Raw genomic sequence first — 25,078 nt, forward strand, 5'->3', positions numbered from 1 at the left:
TGCACTATTTATTATTTTGACAAATGCCAGAAAGCACAGGTTGCAATGGTACAGTGCAAATTTCTTTGTTTCATCATATAAATAGGTTGTGGTTGTATCCTAAACGCACATTTATGATGATTCACAGCTTAATTTTAAACCATGCTACAGTAAAATGTAAGGTCAGTCTTTTAGATCTGCCCAATTTATAACTGTGCTAGATAGTAAGCAATTTCATGCATGATAAATCACCGGTCCTCTTCCTGAGCGAATACCGCTTTTTCCAATTTTGGAGTGAGCTGCAAATATTGTCTGACAGTAAATCACTGCATGCTTTTGCGGACTAGGTTGGAATACTCCAGAAGCTTTTCTTGTCCTATTGTCCATAGCATTCCCTGCATACAAAGCTGAATTTCCCAAACACCCCAATGTCATTCAGCAGCCAAACCCTTTAAACGAAAAGAAGAAATAAACCAGTTTGTACATCTTGCGCAGGTTTGGGAGCTTCTTGAAGGCTCCTGTAGCCTCTAGGATGGGGATTTCATTGTCGTTCAGCCGTCTGGAATAGAGAGAGATCGAGAGACAGGGGTTAATAGTTCAACAGTCCTCACAAGGTATAATAATAAGACAAAGTCTCACAGCAAAAAGCACGAGTAAACTTCACTGGAGCATGTAGGAGTGAGATGGAGACAAAAGAGCTAAAAGTGATTATCATTCAGACGACGTCTCTGTTTCAGTCTTCAAGTCTCTTATGTGGGAGACGCTGTATAATCAGGACTGTGATGTCAACGTAATGAAAAATCAGTATCGCCCTCTCTGGTGTGAGTGCTGGATATGTGACTCTCATACACATTCATCTGCCCCTCATCACCGGTGATATCAATATGAAGGACATACTCAGACACTTTTGCAAATAATAAACAGTGCATGTGGAAGACGGGCTAATGTGCTATGCAGATAAATGAAGGAAAAGAGTATGACAGAAACATATGGCGTATTTTGGAATGGCATTCTACTTTTTATCAGGGGTTTTAAACTGTGGCTGCAAGGAGGCGTTGGGGGATCCATGGCAAATAAAATAAAATAAAATAAAATAAAATAAAATAAAATAAAATAAAATAAAATAAAATAAAATAAAATAAAATAAAATAAAATAAAATAAAATAAAATAAAATAAAATAAAATAAAATAAAATAAAATAAAATAAAATAAAATAAAATAAAATAAAATAAAATAAAATAAAATTTTAAATGAAATTTCAAATAAAATAAAATTTAAAATACAATAACATTTTAAATAAAATAAAACAAAATAATTCCAGTAATTTCAATAGGAATTAATTAAATATTTTCAGATTTTTTACTGTATAATTGGGCATTTATTCATAGAAATATAGTTTGAAAACCCCTGTTCTACTATGCAGTATACTGTAAAATGTTCTCTATGAATGTAGTACGCTGAAGATTTTACAATGTTATGTAACACATCTGCCAAAATTGGTGCATTCAAGTCATGTTGGCAAGATTGTATTTATGAGTTGAACGTGTATGTCACCACAAAGTTGTAATTACTTGTTCTTATGCTCACGATTTTCTACATGCCCTGAGTTTTGAGGTGAGGACGTGTCAGTGAGAAAACATGTCGGACGCAATCAAAGACTGTAAAAAAATATGGACAGTGTGTCTCCACTTTCTTCCACTGTAGAAAAATGAAACCAAAATATCCCAGAGACGGATGTTGCATGTACAAAATACCATAGTATTGTACAATTACAATAGAATATATAACAATATAATAAATTAACTTCATAAATTAAATATAAACAAAGCAAAAACGGGCATTCTTTATTCATCAAATTGTAAATGTAGAGTTTAAAATGAATTTTATGTAGCAAAGGTACATCGACATTATGCTCTGACAAAGCTTCAGAAATACAACTTACCAGCTTATAAATACAAACTTCTCAGGAGGGCTTGAGTGCACCAAATGTAGAGTATAACCAGAAAATGATAAAGTAGACTGCAGTATATACTGCACAGCATGCATTTAGCAGTATGCTAGACTCCCATTCCAAACCAAGGTGCAAAGAAAGTCTAGGTCGAGAGAGACTTTCCAAACATTATTAAGAGTAGAGTCTAGTAAATGCACCATTGCTGTCTTTTTTGCTTCCCCCAGGGTTGGTTTCCCTAGCGGAGCCTGCCATGGGAAAGCACATCAGACATAAAGTGCTGGTTCCTGGTTGCAAGCATTCCCGCAAGAGCTCTATAAATAAGCAGCTGTGCTAGCGGGTGCAAGCTGTAGTCACTGAGCCGCAGAAAGACAGAGAGAGAGAGACAGAGAGAGTGTGACCGATGACTCGAGTTGATGGGACTGCAGAGGGAAAACCCTGATGTGTCCTCTACACATGAACACAAGGACAAACGCATTGTCACCCTGACTAGCTCTTCCCAGGGAAAACGCAGCTGAGTGGTTAATGGCCTGGGAGAGGCCTCGGAGATTCATTCACCACAACTCAGCCGGGGACAAGACCCCGTAATCAGAGGACAAGAGAGAAGGATGAGGTCTCTGGGACAGAGGGACACCGAAAGAATTAGTGAGGTAGGATTGTAAAAGACGAATGTTTTCGAGAATGATTGATTGGGTCGCTAGGTGTGTTTGTGAGCTGAAATGCGTGTCTCTTACAGGTCAGTGGTGTGCTCGGGTAGGTGAGGGGGTATTTTGGTGAGTTTGAGGTTCGAGCAGTCCACCACCGTTCCTTCACACCGACAACGCTCGGGACAAACCAGGTCCTGGAAACACTCGCCGCTGAGACGGCTGCGGTAGTCCTCCGCACCTAACAAACACAGAAGACACAAACAGAGAAAGAAGGACATTCAAACCGCTAATTCAACTCATCACACACACGGGTAAATCTCAATCACATGTCCAGATCACCTATTAATAAAAAAAAAGAATTGCATAATACGAAGCCCATAAAGGGACATGGTGGTGGAAAAAAAAATATGAGATGGGAGGAAAAATAATAAGTCAATGCTTTTGCCTTCGCTCGCAAAACATTTTGCATTACCCCTAGAAAACCTTTTGAACTCTTTGTGAGCGAACGCAAAGTTTCTTGGGGAAACGCAAAAGCATTGATAATAATTTAAATATTAACATTTTTTTTTTCCTGACCATGTGCCTTTAGGGGCTCCGTACCCCCCACATTCACATATTGTAATGTAAAATGAATAGTACAAAAATAAATGGTACAATATTTATACATCATGTTTTTTTGTTGTACTGACTTTATACTGATTTAAATAAGTCATTTTTTATAGTAATACAATAAAAAAAAAGATCTGTAATACAGTTTGAGAATAAAATCTCAAATAAAAACATCTGAAATGTATTTCAGTAATGTGAAATTGGAGAAAATGATTATCTGTCTTAATAATGACTTTGTAATCTTTAAAAATATGCAAGATATATGAACACATTTTTGCATAATTTCAAATTTGTACATATCAGGCAAATATTTATATAAAAAATGATTGTAATACAGTTTCAAATAATATGGATGAAAACAAAAACCTCAAAGTGAAATTTCTGAAATCTATTACAGTAATGAGTAATCTTTATAAAATATGTAAAATATCTGACCACAATTTTACATATTTTTTTCTAGATTAAAATTTCAAATTTGTACATAGCATGCAAATATTAAACTGTTCAAATTTCAAATAATGAGACTTACAAAAAACACCAATAAAATGTCTGAAATGTGTTACAATAATGATAAATTGGGGGAAATCAGCTTAATTGTCTTAATAAGTCTGTTATCTTTATAAAAAAAATATGCAAAATATATGGACACATTATCTTTTTCTATATAAAATATGCACATGTGTACATATCATGCAGATATTTATATTAAAAAAAGAGCTGCAAATTTAGTTCAGATTTCAAAGATTGGGACTTGGCCCGAATCATGAACTGGACATGTTTTCATGAGACCCACATAATAAATAGGTCCACATAAACCAACATTCACAGGCACTTGTTTGCGAACACAACCTCATCGTCTCAGGTCAGGTATTGGAGGTATTGGAGGTATTGGCGGTCTGGCGCTAAGAAGTGTTTTGACAGAAAAACACACAAGGTTCTGGCCGCTTGCGATAAGTCTGCTTCCCATCAGCCATCACTCGCCTGCCACTGTTTTTCTTCTTCCCACCATCTCTGTTCGGCTGCCCTGATGCTTCTAGCCAAAGCCCAATGTCTACAAGAGCGAACTCAAAAAACGCCCTTTGAAATGCAGACGGAGAACATAGCTAGAGCTCTTCACAAGCGATCCGTTGTTCCCGGGTTAAAGAACGCCACCTTCGCTCCTCATGGTGGCTAAGAAAGGTGCCACTGCACATATCCCAGAATGCCATGCTGTGTGCGAGTGTGTCCAGCGGTCCCTGGTGCTTGACGGAACCATGTGAGGCTTGTGTAGGCGGCGGCACATGGTTAGATCAAGCACAAGAGACAGCTGCACCAGAGGCCAGAGTGGAGGAGCGGAGCGGAGCGGGACGGAGAGGAGGAGGAGTAGGAGGAGGAGGAGGAGGAGGAGGATGAGGAGGGAGCAGCCAGGACACAGCAGCCAGGAAGCCGCCCAGAACTCTGGGACACCATGCACACGGCCCCTTTCCCTCGTCCCAGCACGGTCACTGGGGCATTAGCCCACCCGAAAAGACAGACAGAGAGACAGACAGACAGACAGACAGACAGACAGGGACTAGAAACACACACACATAAAGACATCACAGAGGAGAAAGGAGTGGAGCAAAGCCCTCTGCCACCACACGTACACACACATAAACACAGATTTTCATGTGCAAACACTTGTAACGCCTGTGGAAACACACACTAGGGGTCTGGTGTAGCACTTGTTATTGTGCTGATATACTGACAGAACTTTAATGAGAAAAACCTGCGGCTTAATATCAAAGAAAAGAGCCGTTGCACTTCTCCCACCAAATCATTTCCCTCAAGGGGCCCCCGCTTTTGGCTGCGTGTGGGGGCCAGTTCCGACTCGTAAAGCATCTTCTAACAAGGCATCTTCATTCTGGTTCAGAACAGCCAGCATTGTCCTATTAGCACTCTGAAACCTGGCAGTGTGTGAGAAGAACTGCTCCAGGCCAGAGTATGCCACACACACACACATAAGAAAAGGAAAGGTATGTAGTTGAATGTAAGGAGTCTCAGTGTGAAGTATGTGAGCAGCAATTGGTTGGCCAGAACCCCAAGCTATCAACAAGTCACTGTGTACGAGACTTGCAGACTCACTGTGGGCGGCAGTAGCTGAACTCTGCTTCATTCACTTGATTGACTGTCTTTCAGCTTGCACAAGTACTCTTATAATGTCAGTCAATGTATCTTGGACCAAAAACAATCACTTAGTGGGTCATTTTCCACCCTCTCACTGAAAGCCTCAACAGGCTTTTTGGTTACTGTACTACTGATTTTATATACATTATGTACTGTACCTTTTGAATTGATCAAAAATGACAGGAAAGACTTTTACTTTTACATTCTAAATGAATGCTGCGGAACGCCTTCTATTCATCACAGAATCCTAAAAATATATATTTTATAGTTTCCACAAAAATATTAAAGGGTTAGTTCACCCAAAAATGAAAATTCTGTCAGTAATTACTCACCCTCATATTGTTCCAACCCCGTAAGACCTTCGTTCATCTTCGGAACACAAATTAAGATATTTTTGATTAAATCTGAGAGCTGGATCACTCCTCCATAGGCTTCTAAGGGACTGAAACTTGCTGGCCCAGAAAATGTATTAAAGACATCGTTAATATAGTCCAAGTGACTCCAGTGGCTCAGTCTTAAGTTTATAAAGCGGCGAGAATACTTTTTGTGCGCAAAAACAAACAAAAATAATGACTTTATTCCACTTTTCATTTCCTTCTCTCTGGGCCTCGAGTCTTTTCACGTAGTGTTTAAGCTTAGCGCTTCTGTGTTGCATGTCACCACGTAGGCTCACTATTGGCCGACGCTGGTCATGTGTGTGATGCGTGTGACGTACAACACAGACGCGCTGCGCAAAAACACTACGTGAAAAGACCCGAGGCCCAGAGAGAAGGAAATGAAAAGTGGAATAAAGTCGTTATTTTTGTTTGTTTTTGCGCACAAAAAGTATTCTCGTCGCTTTATAAACTTAAGATCGAGCAACTGGAGTCACTTGGACTATATTAACGATGTCTTTAATACATTTTCTGGGCCAGCGAGTTTCAGTCCCTTAGAAGCCTATGGAGGAGTGATCCAGCTCTCAGATTTCATCAAAAATATCTTAATTTGTGTTCCGAAGATGAACAAAGGTCTTACGGGGTTGGAACAACATGAGGGTGAGTAATTACTGACAGAATTTTCATTTTTGGGTGAACTAACCCTTTAAGCAGCACAAATGTTTTCAATACTGATAATAACAAGAAATGGTTTCTGAAGGATCATGTGACACTGAAGATCTGAAAATACAGCTTTGTCATTTCAGGAATAGATTCCATTTTACAACATATTCAAATAGAAAACAGCTATTTTAAATTTTAATACTAGTTCACAACATTGTACTGTATTTTTGATTAAATAAATGCAGCTTTGGTGAGCCTTCTTATTAAAAATGATTTAATTCTGTAGTGTATTTTGACAAATGAGCAGCCACCAAACAACTGATTACTGAATTTAAATGTGGGCAATCATGTTATGATTTCAAAAACATATTCAATGACATATTTTTGCATCTTAGTCTGAAATTCTTTTCAGAGTGGACTAATCAAGGAGTCTTGTGAATGTTAAAGTATGTCTATACACATTACTGTTGCATATTGTCCCATTTAGCTCAAAATACCAAGTAAAAGGGCCTGTTTTACATAAAAAGTCTTCTGTGAACAGTGCACACGTGTGTAACTCTACCTGTGCAGCGGAACTTCTTGCCCTTGACCTGGCTGATGCGTTTGTTGGCGAGCCGGCGCGGGTGGCTGCATCGAGCTCCGCTGGTCTCAATTGGATTGTCAAACAGGTAGTCGGCCAGCCACTTCAGATGACAGTCACACATGAACGGATTCTGAGCGAGGTGTCTGTGGAGGGCGAACATAACAATAACTCAAAACGCTTAATTAGAGTCGAGGGAGTCTGTGCAATCAAACAGTAATATCCTGTGATAACAATACGATTGCTATGCATTCATAAACATGAACTGCTATTTTCAGTGTAAGGTCTTCATTTGTTTAGTTCACATTTATCTTGCTGCTGTTAATGGTGTTGTTGTTTTGCCGTCTACTTGGAGCTAATTAATTGCGGGGTGAAGGCAGTCCCGCTCAACAGTTGCTTAGAGACCGGAGTCTCTTGGACTGAGTGTGGGTGTGAAGGATGGAGGGTTTGTGTGTGTGTGTGTTAACTCACAGTGTTTTGATGGCGCGCAGAGGGGCGAACAGGCCTTTGCTGATGGTCTGAAGCTTGTTGTCATAGAGGGACAGCAGGTTGAGGTTCTGCAGGTCTTTGAAAGTGTTCACACGAAGACAGTTGATCTTGTTGGCGTTCAGCAGTCTGGAAGAGTAAACAGAAGTTTCATTACGATGACAAGTTTTTTCATCAGTATAAACACACTTTAGCTCTAATATAGCAAGTGGAAAATAACAAAAAAATATTTATTAAGCTTTGCCATAACATTTGTTTAAATTTGCACTCTTCACAGAGTGATTTACAGTACAATGCACATATTGATCAAATGACACAAAACCCCCACAAATATTGTGAAATAAATACTGACACTGTCAAAATTGTGAATTCATAAAATAAAAAATAAAGTACACATAAATAAATTCAATTGAAAAAAATTCTATTGAAAATGAACAAAAGAACAAAAAAGCTAAACAAAAGAACAAAAAAGCAAAACAAAAGAAAAGCAAAGCAATAAAGCAAAGCAAAAGAAAACAAGAAACAAAAAGCAAAACAAAAAGCAAAGCAAAGAACAAAAGAGCAAAAAAGCTAAACAAACGAACAAAATTGAAAAAGAAAAGCAAAGCAAAGCAAAAAAGCAAAAGAAAACAAGAAACAAAAAGAAAAACAAACATAGAACAAAACAAATGAACAAAAAAGCTGAACAAATAAACAAAAAAAGACCAAAAAAAAAAAACAAATCAAAAAACAAAACAAGAACCAAAAAGCAAAACAAGACAGCAAATGAAAGCAAAACAAAAAAGTAAAGCAGTACAAAAGAAAACAAGAAACAAAAAGCAAAACAAAGCAAATGAAAGCAAAACAAAAAGCAACGCAAAAAAACAAACAAACGTAAATACTTAAGTTTCTGTAATTTTGCCATTGTGTTATGCTGTTCTTGATGACTGATGATTGTTTATTGCATTACAGAAGACTCTGTACAGAAGGCATTACATGTAAACTCTGTTGAGCATATGTGGCTGTTGCATAGTCCTCAGTGTCCATATAATACCCTCTTTCAGTGCAGTCCCTGAGTCAGTGTGTGTGGGAACCACAAAGTGCTCAAAGCTGTGTGACTTGATGTTACTATCAGAAACATATTCAAATCTATAGTTGTAATTTACTTGGTTCACAGATCACAAAAGTGATCAAAACAGCAGTGAGTGTGCTGTCGATGAATCGCTGGAGTATTCAGCTGCTGAGTTGCACCCATCACTCCTGTCATGTCACGCACTCCTCCCTGACTTCCAGCCGCCTTCACGTCTTTCCTGTTCAGGCCGCCTGACAATTGACTAACGCAGTGGTGTGCTTAATTACTGAAAGCCATTGTAATGAGGTTTTTGTCTTGGAGCAAACGCATGCATCGTTAGTCTACTCACAGGGTGAACTAATTAGGTTTGAGTATCTCAAAAAAAGAAAGAAGATAAAAAAGCTTGAATAAAACCATATACAACAGAAAGAAACACAGAAACAACAAAATAGCCAAGCGAAATGGCTGGAATGCCCTGAGGTGTTCCTTTGAAAGGGTCTTATTAAGAAAATCCATTAAGGATGAAGAACTATAATTGCTGAAAACAAAGATAATTTGTGTCATTATGGCAGTTGACGGTGAAAACATGGGTCGGCCGCTTCAGTGAATCTATGGTGTTTTAGAAGCGTAATAACAGGTGATGTGAACTTATTTTTATGCCTGCGGCAGAAGTGTGTACGTTAAGAAAATCAGAAGCCATCAGAATTTCCCCAAATCATTAGAATAAGCTGAAACAGGTCCATTAGAGCCGACAGATTCACCTCAATTTGGACCATTAAATGCGGAAATTATGTCTGAGCAATGTTTCCATGTCTACACAAATATAAGTAGGTGTGAGGGACATGTTTAGCAATCAAGTCCAATTTACATACTAATGATGTCGAGAGTGTTCCCCCATGAGGAACTGAAAATAAATGCTCCCTTCAGCCAAAACAGTACATGCTCTCCTCTCTTCTTTTAGTGCTTTACCTTCTTTACTCTTCTCTAAACACATTGTAGAGCGTGATGTAAAATGAATAAGAAATTTTTAATATTCTGCATTATTTCTCTGTCACTGATAAAACGTTCTCAAATAATGATAACACTGACTTTAAGGTCTTCCACAAATAGAAAATACCTAATTTTTATGGTGCTAAAATTATATACGATAAAACATTTTTAAATTTATTTAAAAATAAATGTACACCTCCGATCAATAGTTTGGGGTTGTTCAAAATATTTTAATGTTTATAAAATAAGTCTCTTATGTTCACCAAGACCACTTCACCATTTATTGTGAAATATCATTATAACTGTTTTCTATTTGAATATATTTTAAAATGTAATTTGATGGTAAAGTTGTATTTTCAGCATCTTTACGCCAGTATTCAGTGTCACATAATCCTTCAGAAATCATAATAATATGCTGATTTGCTGCTCAAGAAACATTTATTATTATCATCAATTCTTTGTTGAATAAAAATTCCAAAAGCACAGCATCTTTTGTAAAAGTTTTTACTGTCACTTTTGATACATTTTAGGCACCCTTGCTGTATATTATCTACAGTATATAATAACAGAAACTGTTTTATGGTGACTTTCCATAGACATAATGATTTTAGGTTGAACTTTATTTTAAAGTACGTGTACTTACAGTGTACTTACCTAAGGAAATACTGGGAAATTTAAGGTAACTACACTGTAAAAAACTGATCAATAAGATATGACAACATATGTTTTTACATTGCTTTAACTCATCAAATTAAGTTAAGCAATTTCCAACTTTTTTATATAAGTTATAAAAGATTCAACTCATTTTTTAAAAGTCAGTTTAAAGGGGGGGTGAAATGCTATTTCATGCATACTGAGTTTTTTACACTGTTAAAGAGTTGGATTCCCATGCTAAACATGGACAAAGTTTAAAAAATTAAATTGTACGTTTGAAGGAGTATTTCTGTGCCAAAAATTGTCCTTCCGGTTTGTCACAAGTTTCGGAAAGTTTTTTTCGAGTATGGGTCTTCGTGACGTCAGCTGGGGCGGAATTTCCTTATATGGGTCCTAAGGGCACTTCTCCCGGAATAGCGCGGGCGCGCGCGCACTCGTAGACCAGAGCAAGAGAGCGAAAGCAGTTCGCCATCAAAGCGCTCTGCTCGGCTTTTGGAAGTCAATGTCACCAAAGAAGTGTATTTTTGGTAGCCAGGGCAAGACAACCCTGCACAGATTCCCAAAGAACCCAGCGTTAAGGGACCAGTGGATGGAGTTTGTTTTTCCAGAGCAAAAACGGAGTTGTGTAAGACTGTTTGTTCCCTGCATTTCGACGATGATTGTTTTATAAACAAAGCCCATATCGACGGATTTGCAGATCGTCTAATGCTTAAGGATCGAGCAGTCGCAATGATAAAGGTTTGCGGTCGTGCGTTGGAACCGGACGGTGAGTAAAACTGCTTCAAATGTCTCTGTGTGTTGTTAGCTCGGCGCGTTAGCACAGCTTTAGCTTCGCCCACACGGCCCGCCCCCAGCCGCTCGTTTTTTTACGGAAAGACTCGGTACAGCCTATCTTTCTTTTATAAATATAATAAAACTAAAGACTTTTTGGAGATATGAAGGATGCAATACTACTCTATAGGTACTCAAGATTAACAGGAGATTGAGTGAAAATGAGCATTTCACCCCCCCCCCCCCCCCTTTAATGTAATTAAAGCTGAAATGACATCCAACTTGTTTTAGTTTGGACTTTCAGTTTGCATCGTTTCCACTAAGTTAGTTGTCATGGTTTCTGGTTAGTTGTCATTTAGTTCAGGAGTGTGTGTGTCGTTAATTATCCCCATTTGCTTGTATGCATAAGTCCTCTGTGACTATTCATTTGCTTTCGGGTCTCGTGAAATGTGTTGTAAGCCGTTCTCTTCATGTGATTTATCTTCCTGTGGATTTATTAAAGATTACATTTGCCTTCAACATCGTGTTCGTGAGTGTTCTACAACACAGCACTGTGACAATTGTACTTAAAAATTTAAGGCAGCAAATTTTTTTCTGTTTTGATGTTAGGTTAGGTTTAGGGGCAGGTTCAGGGTTAGTACCTAGATATTACACTCAGTTATTGTAATTACAGTAATAAGTACATTGTATGTACATAGGGAACAGGACAAAGTAAAGTGGTACCATGATTTTTATACTGTACAAACTGTATATTATATCCCCTTACACTAACCCTACCCCTAAATATACCCATCACACAAAACTTTCAGCATTTTTACATTACTTAATTTCACATGATTTATAAGTCGTTTTTCTGACGGGGACCAAAAAAAATGTCCCCACAACATTGGCCAGGACCACACACACACACACAATATTCTTGACACTGAAGGTTATTGAGTCAGAAATGCAACACTCACAGCAGTTGGAGGGAGACCAGGCCATCAAACAGTCCCTTTGGGATCTCTGTGATTTTATTTCCATACAGGACCCTGAAGACAAACACAGATACAAGGCAAATAGAAAACAATGAATCAACCCACAATGTCTCAATATGTGTCACCCATGTGCAACTCATCAAGCATGAACATGTCTGTCTGGGACTTTCATGTTTAAAAAAAGAGGCAAAAATCATAAAAAAGAATCATCAAATGTGGTTCATAAAACTCAACCCAAGACTTCAAATACAATATAGCTGTATGTCACAAAGTCAGTTTTACTGATAATGTTAACCTAGTGAGCTATTAAGTTAGATGTGATCATGAACCAGATCAGTCTAATTGATGAACAAATCAATTGGTTTTGTGAACCACTGAAAATTAATTATTAAATAATAAAAAATAAATCACATTAATACTTCTCTTATCAACATGCCATGCAGATGTCAACATTTTCAGCCAATAACGAATTGTGTTCCTGGCACAAAGCATGAATCATAAAGACTATTTTGGTGATAATTTATGATGTTTTTGTGTCCTTTTGAAGTTTGAATGCGACAGTCTCCATTCATAGCAATTGCTTTTTGTGTTTCATAGAACAAAGAATGAGTTGAGTTCAAATAAGTTCTGAGCAATGTTCACATTTGGCTGAACTATTTCTTCAACACACTCTAATTTCCAAGCAAATGTGTGGTTGTGTGTTTATGACAACTTGTGCATCCTCTTTGCTTTATTCCTATTCCCTGAGAGACTGGAGCCCATCGTCCTCCCCTTGGCGTCTCTTTAATCACACGGCTTGTGTAAATGAGCTCTGTCTCGTGTACAGCTGTGTGGGCCGGTCGCAGGGAAATAGATCTGACCAAATTAATATGCGCACGCCGAGTCTTCTGTCTCATTCTGACTTGTTGAGGTGATTTAAATGAAAGTCCTCCCTCGTGTTCACGCTGCTGCAGATGTCAGTAAACACACACACACACACACACGGTGAAAGAAACACACGCAGGCAGACAGTGGGCTGTCTCATCTCCATTCTGTCAGCCTCCTGTCAGCTGATTTATTCGACACCTGTCCTTTCACCTGACTGTCTACATTTACACACGCTTATTATCTTTGTAAATGTATTGCTATGCAGCTCAGGTATATGAATTTGAATATGTTTGTGTGAGAAACACTTACAGTGAAGTGAGCGAGCGCAGGCCACTAAACGCATCTTCCGCAATCTCGGATATCTGATTCTTGCTCAGGTCTCTGTAATAGCATAAAACACACAAATAGAGATAATACAGTTGACTGTTAGACCAACAAAGGGATGGTTTGCACATTTGTCTGACAGGACGTCGATACTCTATAAATACCCAGCAAACTCGATACAGAGGGGAAAAGAACATAAGAAACTGGTGGCCATCATTAGCATTTAATCTTTGAAAGGATAGTTCAACTAAAATTGAAAACCATTTACTTCTTCTCACAAGCTATATCATGACTTGAAATATAGCAATTTAGCTGTGTGGACCAGTTATTCATTTTTACATGAGGGTGATTAACTAATCATTTGTCTTCTGTCATGTATACTAGATATCAGTGTTTCTCAATTTTAGGTTGTTGGGGTAGAAATGAACTCCACAATGAAGTGGTTGTCGAAAACGGTACGCAGATTTATTTATTTATTTCTCAGGTTTGTTTTTCTCAGGAGGCCCAGATTTGTTTCAATATACTGTATTCCTCAAAATGCTGAACTCTTCACGTCAAGGAATCACTGTCAAAGCAGAGGTGAGAAGTTCTCATTAAATATCTGAATTTGTGTCCAAAATATAGATTTGATGAACAGTGTGACATCCCTCTAGAAACTTCTGTGCATGTTATGAACCCTTCTACTATATTTTCTAGTGGCTGACAGGAGATCACTTGCAGCAAGTATAGAGTTCATTCATAGGGTAAAAAAGACAACGTGTGTATATCTCTAGATCTGTCAAATAGAAATGAAAAAAGAAATGTTAAGCTGATTTTAAATTGCTTTTTGGATGTACACTATCATTCAAAAGTTTAGGGTCAGTAGGATTTTTTGGTAGCACTTTACTGTCTACTTATTGTAGTAATTACAATAACTGGTTATAATAAGGTACTAGTCCTGAACATACCCCTAAACCTAATCTTAACCCATGTAGTTACCTTAAATTATTCAGTACTTTCTTGGAAAGTACACTGAAAGTGCATGTACTGTAAAATAAAGTGCAAATGATTTTGATAGAAGTATTTAATCATAAATATTATGATTGTGAAATTTTATTACAATTTAAAATAACCTGTGATGGAATAGAGTTTTCAGCATCATTAGTGTCACATGATCCTTCTGAAATCATTCTAATATGCTGAGCAAGTAAGAAATGCTGCTGCTGTACAATATAGCATACATGAATAACCTATAGCAGAATCTATACAGGTGGAGCTGGGGAAGGTGGAGGGTTTCTGAAAGCATGCTGCAACTGCTACAGCAAATGCAGACCAGGTAAGTTGAGCAGCGAGCTCATTGGCTACTGATACAGCAGGAACCAATCAGCTGCACCCTATAGAGAATGATGTGATTGCATACAGGCTGATTTAAAGGGATAGTTCACTTTGAAATTAAATGTTGGTATGTTTTAGCTTACCTCAAGGGCATCCAAGATGTAGGTGTCTTTGTTTCCGCAGTAGTTTCAATTTTGATATTTTTAGGTCAAATCGTTCTTGTCTGTCAGTCATATAATGCAGGTCTATGGTCACTATCTGAAAGAGCATGCACAGAGAAGTCCAAATTCCCCAAAGTAAACAATTCCCCATCGTAAGTACACATTGATGGCCTAAGACACGAAATGAGCGGTTTGTGTGAGAAAACGAACAGTATTTATATCGTTTTTACCTCTTGTACACTTTCCGGCGATTGCGCAGACTAAGCCAGAACGCGCACACACGTCACACACCAGGAAGCGCGCGCGCCCTCAGATCACTTGGACGTGGTTGTGCAGAGGTAAAAACAATATAAATACTATTCGTTTTCTCACACAAACCGCTCGTTTCGTGTCTTAGGCCATCAATGTGTACTTACGATGGGGAATTGTTTAATTTGGACTTCTCTGTGCATGCTCTTTGAGACAGTGACCATAGACCTGCATTATATGACTGACAGACAAGAACGGTTTGACCTAAAAATATCAAAATTGAAACTACTGCGGAAACAAAGACACCTACATCTTGGATGCCCTTGAGGTAAGCTAAAACATACCAAAATTTAATTTCAAAGTGAACTATCCCTTTAAGGACCCATCAGACAGCGCCATCTAGAGTTTCTTAACATAATGTTTATATTAGTTTGTGTTGTTGTGTGAGGAAGATCTTACATTCTCTTCAGTTTCTTGTATGTGGAGAACGCTCCTGCTGGGATGCTCTTGATCATGTTCTGCTCCAGACGGCTACACGGGAACAGATGGATACGTTTTGTTATACAACACTGACTTTTCCATTACACAAGTAATTGTATATAATAAAATTACAAAACAAATATGGCACAGCACAGAAAAGAAAACAACATAATATTCCTCTAGGTGTATCACAAATGTACAAGTACATAACATTTATTCCCCTCAACACAGATCTGTTGGTAATTCATTTCTTAGAGTCTGAAAGCATGTGTAGACCCACTTTTAAAAATGAAACGTTCCAATTAAAACCAAAAAGCCTGATTTTAAGTTCCACAAATAACTTGTGTTCTTTAGTTCTTCATATAACTATCTATAGATGAAACCATTATGCTGAAGAATCTGAAGAACATAATGCATTTCTATTTAAATCACCCAAGAACCACAGAGCAAGAACCCCATTCAGTAAAACATTGTTTTTGACAAGACAGGGATGGTTTGTTGAACCTAAAGTGCTCACAAGAGTCTTTCATTGAAGAACCTTTCATTTTTGAGAGTCTGGCTGGTGCTTAATGCTCCTTCAGGAGGTCTACAGAGAAAGCCATCAATAAATGCTTTATGGCAGCCTGTACATTAAGTGTTCAATTTGTGTTTTGGCTTACTGGGATAAGAGTGCACCGACAACAAGTCCCTGAGAAATAAGCGCAGCTCTACTGCATGCTCCAGGTTATACATCATTTCATTAGCCCAATTTGTTTTTGGCCATGGGTTCGGTTTGGCTAATGTGTCCTAGCCTGCATATCCATTTATTATGCAAAGGTCATACACTATTGACATAACAACAACGGCGAGGAACAGCACATATCAGGGCAATTACCTACCTGTCCTTTAGTGCAAACAAGGATCTCTGAATCAATATGGATACCAAATACCCTGACCAAGACGATATGGACGTTCTCCAAAGCACTAGAACATTCAAGCCTGAGGCAAGACAGCCAAAGCACATTGAAAAACCTGAGTGTTATCTTTGTAATAGTATGCATGTGTGTGAGCGTCCTGCTGCACTGCTATATGATCATTAAACACAACGTCCCAGCCTATTCGCACAATGGAAATGTCGGCCTTGCAAATTTCCCATGCACAACCAAAACGTCCTTGTTTTTTGGAGGATACCGTTAAACCTCTTTTGGATGTTCTTTTGTATTTGAAGGGCACTGAATACAGAAGTAGCTGGAACAACAACAAGGTCAGATGTTTTAAATGGCAGTAATGTATGAGTTACATTAATTTGATTGCTTTTAACTCCGAAAGCTAAGATTAATAAGATAACATTAACATTACACAAGCTAACATGGACAGCAGAATGTTGTAAAGGTCATATAAAAAAGTTAATAGGCAGAAATTTTGACAATAACATTAATCTAATAGCTGCTTTAGAAAAACAGTGGTTCCCTTTCGTAAAGGGAACTCCCGCTGCATCGATACTCGATACTTTGGGGAATGCCTTCGGCATGAAGCGTCTGAAGTCAACTATGGAACTATTCCAATCTTGATTGGTGCAACGTCACCCGTGACGTCGCATGTGACGGTGATCCGGAAGCTACAAAAGGGTCACAGGAACCAGGAAATGTTAGCTTCTGGTCTTCAGCAAGCGCTCTATGTCATCTTGTCTGTTCTATTTGGTGTTGTTTGTCCCGTGAAAAGAGTATTATTTATGGCGAAAAAAGAGAAGCTATTCAGGCAGTGTGCGTCCCCTTGCCCACGTTATTTAAGCGAGGATGACACACACACGCTTTGTGTAGTTTGTCTGGGAGTGGAGCATGCACGGGCGGTGCTCGAGGGCGCTGTCTGTGCAAACTGTTTTCAATGAAAAAGCTCCGCTCCCGTTTGAGCTTGTTCGATCAATTAGATCAGGCTCGCGTTTCCAGTGCATCGGGTCCCGCGTCTGTTGAGGCAGCGCGGCGCTTGTATGCATGTGATTCTCACGTGGGGCTGGCATATGATACTGAGACGGTTGCGACCCTTTCTCAGTGTTTATTAACCAGCTCCACTGGTCTCGCGCACGGTTCGGAAGCCCGCGCTGCGGCTTCTTCCGACCGTGTTAAAGACACAGCGTTTGATTTATCTGGCTCCGAGGAGTTAGATATTATCTATTAACACTGAATCACGTGGATAGGGGGATTCGCCACCCCATATTCCCGTTAGTGAGGAGTTGCTGGAGGTTGTAATCAGGGCAGTGGTTAAATTAAATGTTAAATGGCCATATAATAAGCAGGAAGCGACTAAGAAAAATAAAATGAATGAGCGCTTCCTGCAGACCCAGTCACAATCTTCGTGTCAGAGCCTTCCCTTTTTCACTGATCTCCATACTGAGGTATCAAGATCGTGGAAAAATCCATTTTCATCTCAATTATTTTCCCCCATGTATATATTTACTCATCCATTAGGGAATCTAATGAAAATGGTTATTAGGTGATGGCTCGGGTTGAGGAATATTTTGCGAAATATTTTCTCCCCGACATTGCGTCACCCCTGATAGCTCAGACACTTCCCTCCAAATCTCGTACATCGAATTTGTTAGGGAAAGCATATATGGCGGTGGTCGAGCTGGTGCATGCCCACACACGATGGGGTTATTACAGGCATACCTGGCTGACCTCCTCAAGCAGGTGGATGATAACTGGGAGGTCTCACTCTATATTACTGAATATCGTAGAGTATCTGACTTATCTCTCCGTATTATTAAAGAGACGGCCCGTGCTATTGGCCGTTCTATGGCAGCACTAGTCGTCTCAGAGAGACATTTATGGCTTATTCGCTTGTGGATCGGGAAGAAAGACAGGGCTTTCCTTCTCGATGCTCCCCTTTCACCTTCTGGCCTCTTTGGCGACGCGGCAAGAACCGTTGTCGAGAGGCTTCAGGAGGCAGAGCGACAATCAGCTATCCCCAGTTGTCAGTCCAGGTCTCATGGGGTTGCTGCCAGGGGGCAGCCTCATGGGACAGCCGCCAGCTCCTCATATTTTGAGAAGGTTTCCTCTCGTGCCCCCCCGTATAAGGCTTGGGGCCAGAAGAAACATTCTCGCACGAAGCTCTCCATACCGAAGACAGGTCTGAGGACTGTCTCTCTGGCTAAGAAGGCTTCAACTAAGAGGTCTTGTCGTAACACGCAGACCCTTATGGGCGTTCCCCCAGGAGAGCGAGTACAGGAGTCTCGCCCCCTTATGCAGCCCTTAGGAAATCGATGTTTGCTTCCCGCCGCCGATGGCGCTTCGGGACACATCGGCTTCCAGCGAACACAAATCGCAGTATCTGCCCGAAGACGTTGCGGCACTGTCGAGTTCGCCGCCTCTCAGGAGGTCTGTAGAGAGCATATTTTGGTTAGTTCCTGCCAGTTAGCTGCTTCAGGTCACCAAAGCCATTTGGAAATTTATAGCCGAGGCCAGTCTCGAGGGACTGGTCCCCATAATGGCATATTTAGACACCCCGAGGGGTCTTCAAAATATAGCCTAGGGGGTCCTGCTTATGGTGGAGCTAATATACAAATATTATCTACTAAGGGTGGTTCACATGTCGGCCAGCCCCGAGCAGGGTCGGTTTTTGGAACAGGAAGTCTAGTCCCTCTTAACACAGGAAACCTCAAAGTGGGCTCTTCCTTGGTTACGGGAGCCCGGGTTCTACAGCTGGCACTTCATAGTTCCTATGAGGGGGGGGAGTTAGGCCTTATTTTGGATCTCAGGGTACTGGATCAACCTCCGAGGGGGTTCAGATTCAAGTTACCGACTGTCAGTCAGACCAGCTCCGAGGACTGGTCTGTCTTGATAGATCCACAAGCTCCTTAACTCCTCTTTCCCTTCTAACCCCATCACAGGAAGTTTCCGAGATCCGCTTTTGGGGGGAAAAGCGCATCAGTTCTGGACTCTTCCAGTCGGCCTAGCCTTATCCCCTCGCACCTTCACTAAATGTATGGACACGGCCCTTGCTCCATTGAGACTTCAGGGGGTCCGTATCTTATAGATGACTGGCTCATTTTGGCTCAGTCAAAAAGAACTACCAATTCAACATCGAGATGTTGTTTTGCGCCATCTGAGGTGTGTGGGGTTGAGACTCAATGTCAAGAAAAGTTCCTTAACTCCTCTTCAGAGGACTACGTCCCTGGGAGTAGAGTGGGACTTAGTCACAATGCGGGCACAAGTGTCTCCTGCTTGTATAAATACTATCTTAAACACAATGAAGAGTATTAGGTTAGGCCAGGCTATCACTGTCAAACACTTTCAAAGAGTTTTGGGTCTTATGGCTGCAGCTTCCACGGTAGTACCCTTTGGTCTGCTCCATATGAGGGCCTTGCAGTGGTGGCTCAGGAACAAGGGATTTTCTCCTCTGGGAAACCCTTTTCGTACGATCAGAGTTACGCGCAGATGCCTTCGTTCTCTTGTCGTATGGAAGAAACCATGGTTCCTGTCTCAGGGCCCGGTTTTGGGAGCACCATGTGAGAGAAAAACTCTGACCACGGATGCGTCCCTCACGGGCTGGGGTGCGGTTATGGAGGGCCGTTACACCCGAGGTACTTGGAAAGACCATCATCTCACATTGTATATTAATCGCTTGGAGATGTTGGCTGTATTTTTTGCCCTGAGGCACTTCCTTGTAGACCTCAGAGGCCATCATGTTCTTGTTAGGACAGACAATATGTCGGTGGTCTCTTATATCAACCGCCAAGGAGGTTTGAGATCTCGCCCTCTTTGTAGACTGGCGCATCAAATTCTTCTTTGGTCCCAGGACAAATTTCTCTCTGTCAGATCTATTTATATTCCTGGGGTTGAAAATATGGGAGCAGACATCCTGTCGAGGCAGGGGCTGAGGCCCGGGGAATGGCGGCTCCACCCTGAAGTGGTTGAGCTTATATGGAGAGAGTTTGGCCGGGCGGAGGTTGACCTGTTCGCTTCTCATGAGAACTCTCATTGCCCGCTCTGGTACTCTCTCTCACATCCAGCTCCTTTGGGCTTGGATGCCACGGTACAGATGTGGCTGAGGTCACATCTGTATGCTTTTCCCCCGATCGCTCTGCTCCCTGGGGTTCTAGAAAGGGTCAGGAGGTACGGAGTGAGACTACTCCTTGTAGCTCCGTACTGGCCGGCCCAAATTTGGTTTTCGGACCTTATTAGTCTCTTGGAGAGTCCTCCATGGAAAATTCCTATTAGGAGAGATCTTCTGTCTCAGGCTGATGGTATATTATTTCATCCCCGACCAGAGTTATGGAGACTATGGGTCTGGCCCCTGAGGGGGTCCCACCCATAATTAGGTTGCCCTTTCCACCGAGGTGGTCAGGACATCCATACTAGAACCCCACTCTACTAGGAACTAAACAATTAAGTTAGGGAGGGCATTGAACCCAGTTTATTACTGCCCACTGGCTTCAGTACTGGTGTTCCATCCCGCTCTCTAACGGGATCTCCTGTTCATGCTTAGGGCCTCTGTGGCGGCCTCAGTGCCCTCCACAAGCCTCTAAGGGTGTTCTCGAAAGGACGTTCCCACTGAAACTCCATGTTCCTGTAGATTGGAGGATGAATCCTGTCATCCAGCCTATTGGCATCAGGCTGATGGGTTATCCCTGGCACCCATCATGTCCTGTGGGTGAGGTATACAAATATATATTTGAGATATATAAGTATATATAGGAGAATCTATTGAGTCTGCTTCCTGCTCGTCTTACTCCCTGGAAGAGTGGTGGTGCTGCCCCCTCTTACTTGCTAGCGTGGGAGCCACTCAACGTTATTTTTGCCCGGTACTGAGGTACTTGTAGGCAATGCTAAGATTCTTCAGGTATTCCATCCTCCATCGCATGTGTCGGATGGTCAAGGTCGTAGCCTTTGAGGTTCCTACATTAGGACTCAGGCTGAGAGGAGTCAGTCCATCTAGTTATGCATCAAGGGTTAGGAGCTATTCCCTTTATTAAGAGTACAGTTGGTTATCTAAAACCACTCATATTTGAAGTACAAGGTGCGCTTCTGCCTTCACCTCTCATCTAATATTTTCTACTGTCTGGGGCTCCCAGCCATGAGGTCAGTCGAGCCTCCGGCTCCAGACCTCCCCTTCTTGCACCAAATCTTATGACAAGCTAGTTTGGATCTGCCCTCTACTCATTCTATCGTCCGTGAGTGTACCAGATGCTTTATACCAGGGCGTTTTTTTCTCTCAGTGTGGCGGCGTGGGTATTCGTTCCCCAAAGTATCGAGTATCGATGCAGCGGGAGTTCCCTTTACGAAAGGGAACGTCTCGGGTTACGTATGTAACCCTCGTTCCCTGAGTAGGGAACGAGACGCTGCATCCCTCGGCCACACTTTTCGCGCCCCTGAGAACGACTTGCTTTGACCAATTAGAAGCTAACATTTCCTGGTTCCTGTGACCCTTTTGTAGCTTCCGGATCACCGTCACATGCGACGTCACGGGTGACGTTGCACCAATCAAGATTGGAATAGTTCCATAGTTGACTTCAGACGCTTCATGCCGAAGGCATTCCCCAAAGTATCGAGTATCGATGCAGCGTCTCGTTCCCTACTCAGGGAACGAGGGTTACATACGTAACCCGAGACGTTTTCTCATATAAAGTAACCAAATCACACGAAAAGCCACAGTAATCAAAGACATCCAAAGACAACCAAGGCTTTAGAGAATATCCCTGTAAATGAGGTTAAAATGAACATTCGCAAGAGCAGAGTTTCCTTGCAAGACTGTGTAGAAATGTCCACATTTGGGGTACTAAAATAACTTCATTCTACAGTATTGGCAGTAACGAGAGCCAACTCAATTCTAGGTCTTGATTAAAATGCACATCTTGGTGAGATATTAATGTAAATGTAATGTAAAACAGTGAGTTATGTATTAAGTCAATGTATATTAAATGCAGGGTAAATGCAACCTAATAGACCTGCTGCTGACTATTATGTTGTTAATATTAATTAAACCAAATTATTAACAAGAAAAAGAGAAAAACACTCCCTGTCCCTAGTTCTTTCTCTTAATTTTATTTCTATGTTTACTTGAATAGTAACTTGTAACAGCTAATATTGGGGTGTGCTCATTAGCATATTGGCTTTTGCTGATGTGAAATGTCATAAGTCTTGGTATTGGTACTTCATATTTAAAAAGTGTGCAATTCCACATCACATCACAGACAACTTGAGCACAGATTGAATCTGCTGATAAGACACTCAGCTTTCCTGGACATTAGATCGGGCTCTGTATAACTTGTCTCATTTTGATCCTTGACTGGTTTTCTAATTGCCTACACCCAGCAGACAGGCTGGTAGACCTCCAGTAGAACTGAGCAAGATCTATCTGCAACTGCGGCACAACGTTAACACACTCGCTAATGAGGCTGCAACACTGCACTGCTAATGGCCTTTGTTATATGACAGGAGGAAGAAGGCAGATCACTGCACAGACAATACCAGCGGTAGGTACTAATCACACTGGAAGATTTTTACACACACAGAAGAGAGAAATGATTTTAAGGAGTGGAATCCATACATTTCCACTATTCCTTCAGGCAGGTTGGCAGGAATCTCCGTCAGGCCTTTTCTACGGCAGTCTATGACGTTGTTGTTGTTGCAGGTGCAGGCGGCAGGGCAGACGGACACCTGGGGAGCACATGACCTTGGCTCTGTCTGAGTAGGACCTGGGGTGGAGGAAAAGATGGTAAAATAACATATCAGGAGGAAAATTGACTAAAGACAACAAGGTTTACTGACACAAGAATGCAAATGGAGATCACAGGGAAAATTAACACCATTTTGAGTCAAATTTGACTAGAAACACGTGCTTTCTGATAGTATTATAACTGTCATGTAGCTTCCATTCAGGACTGTGAAATTTAGCATTAATTCACAATTTAATGAAAATAGCTTTTAATACAGTACATAATCAGTAAGAACAGGCTCCCTGTTGTTTTATTGTTTGCAGCTTAATTAAGAAACGCCTTTTCTTGCAGCTTGATTTGTGTTTGTGTTGGAGTATATTCATCAGTTGATTAATCAGAGGGGGAGGAAAAGGGGGCTTAATTAACAAGAGCTGAACGTGAACTTTTTCGCCAATGAAACCCAAAGGTCCATTAGAGGTACAGAATGTATAAAGTGGCTTTATAAAACAACACAATGAAATAGCCAATATTAAGAAAATCAACCTTATTTAAAGACCATTCAGATTTTTTCAACTAAAATTATTATCATGTTAAATATATAATACTTCTACTATTACCGTCAGTACTATAATGTAAAAAAGTATGTCAGAGGAGTATTTATAATGGTAGAATTTGTCGGACTGAATTTAGTTTACACAGAATAAATTAATAGATATTGTGCCATGGTTTTCATTATCGTATTGCAATACTGACTTAGACGTATTTTTTGCAAAAGGGTGAGAATTTAGGGAATTTGTGAAAATTTGGGTTTAGTTATTAACATCAATGTAAATAATATAACAATGAAAAAAATGTAAAACATAAAAAGATGGTGCTAAAAGCAGTCTTAAATTACCTATAATTTATAATAATATAAATATAATAATTTTTTTTTTTTTTTTTTTTTTTTTGAAGTAATAAGATTTACCTGGACAGACAGGGAAACTGACATTAGAGTTGGGAGACAAAAGAAGGACATTCTGAAAGAAAAAGTAAATTCTGTGTCATACCTGTGCACACAAATTCTCTCTTTTGAACATCAGGGACATTGAGACCTCTCATATGGGCGGGGGCCATGCACTGTGTGAAAGGGGCCAGCCCCCTTCTCTGCCGCAGCCAATCAGACAGCCAGGACAGGTGGCAGTCGCAGTGCAGGCTGTTGGAGTGCAGGCGACTGGAGAGAGAGAGAGAGTGAGAGAGAATAATGAGGGACAGATAGTGAGATAGTATCCAATAAAGGTCAGAGGAGGTTTGTATGTCTAACATGAATGCTGGATTGGATGATACTTGAGTTGTCGGGAAATAGCTTTTTGAAGACACAATGAAGAAAAGAAATGTTTACCACACACTTCATGGCATATACCATCTGTGATAAGGCATTTAAATGCAAAAGAGGAAGGATTAAGCTGCCGGGATCAAGGGAGAATCTCTATAAAGTTTAGGTAATGCAGACTCAGAATAACACATCAGAACTAAAGTGACAACACAAGTGAGAATGGGATATTCTATTGTACAGGTTATAGTAACATCTCCACCGAGACCACAGTAAACCACTCGCAAATCCCCAGAGCATGCACCCTCATTTCATCAAGGTCTTTAACAATATGGCACAATTCCCAATAGCATCTTTCACATCTTAATATAAATCTCTCAAGGGCCATTACCCGAAGGGGACGAGAGACACAGTTCAAAGAAAAAGTGGTGTCAGCAAATCAAAAGGCGCAGCTATATCAGTCACCACTGTCTGTAAATGAAATAACAGGCTGAATCCAGTTAGGGGGACAAAAACCTGCTCATTGACAATTTCAGCAGGGGGGCGACGGTTTTAATAGAGCTTTTCCATTACAAATCCAGTATCTGGCCCCCTGTCTTTGCGGATTAATTACAGATGAGTGGGATTACAAAGATGGATGACATGGGGAGAAGAGCCTCGGCAGCCTCAGCTGCTCATGGGATGAGCCGAGGACGGGCACAATGGGGCAGCTCACGTGCACACACACCCTATCGACCGCGATACACAAAAAATGACTACTTGCCTAGCGGTGGGAGTGCTTTTCATTTGTCTGAGTTATTGAATGGCAAGCATCATGCGGTGATATCATTTGATCTAATTGAATGCACAAAGATAGTACAATCT

At 40.5% G+C, this 25,078-nt stretch overlaps 1 protein-coding gene across 1 annotated transcript in view; it reads right to left on the reverse strand.

The window, feature by feature from the left end:
• slit3 (slit homolog 3) overlaps nt 1-24,109 on the reverse strand; it is a 63,247-nt gene extending 39,138 nt beyond the window's left edge. The window contains exons 1-9 of the mRNA XM_079891739.1: nt 23,952-24,109; nt 22,794-22,941; nt 15,249-15,320; nt 13,051-13,122; nt 11,857-11,928; nt 7,417-7,560; nt 6,928-7,091; nt 2,662-2,812; nt 464-538 (exon numbers count right to left, since the gene is read on the reverse strand). Of these exons, the coding sequence (XP_079747865.1) occupies nt 464-538; nt 2,662-2,812; nt 6,928-7,091; nt 7,417-7,560; nt 11,857-11,928; nt 13,051-13,122; nt 15,249-15,320; nt 22,794-22,941; nt 23,952-24,018 (965 nt within the window). The 5' untranslated portion in view covers nt 24,019-24,109. The remainder of the gene's footprint in view (nt 1-463; nt 539-2,661; nt 2,813-6,927; nt 7,092-7,416; nt 7,561-11,856; nt 11,929-13,050; nt 13,123-15,248; nt 15,321-22,793; nt 22,942-23,951) is intronic.
• Between the last annotated feature and the right edge of the window lie 969 nt (nt 24,110-25,078).

The sequence above is a fragment of the Squalius cephalus genome (genome assembly GCF_949319135.1).
Source record: "Squalius cephalus genome assembly, chromosome: 14".
Classification (NCBI taxonomy): Eukaryota; Metazoa; Chordata; class Actinopteri; order Cypriniformes; family Leuciscidae; genus Squalius; species Squalius cephalus.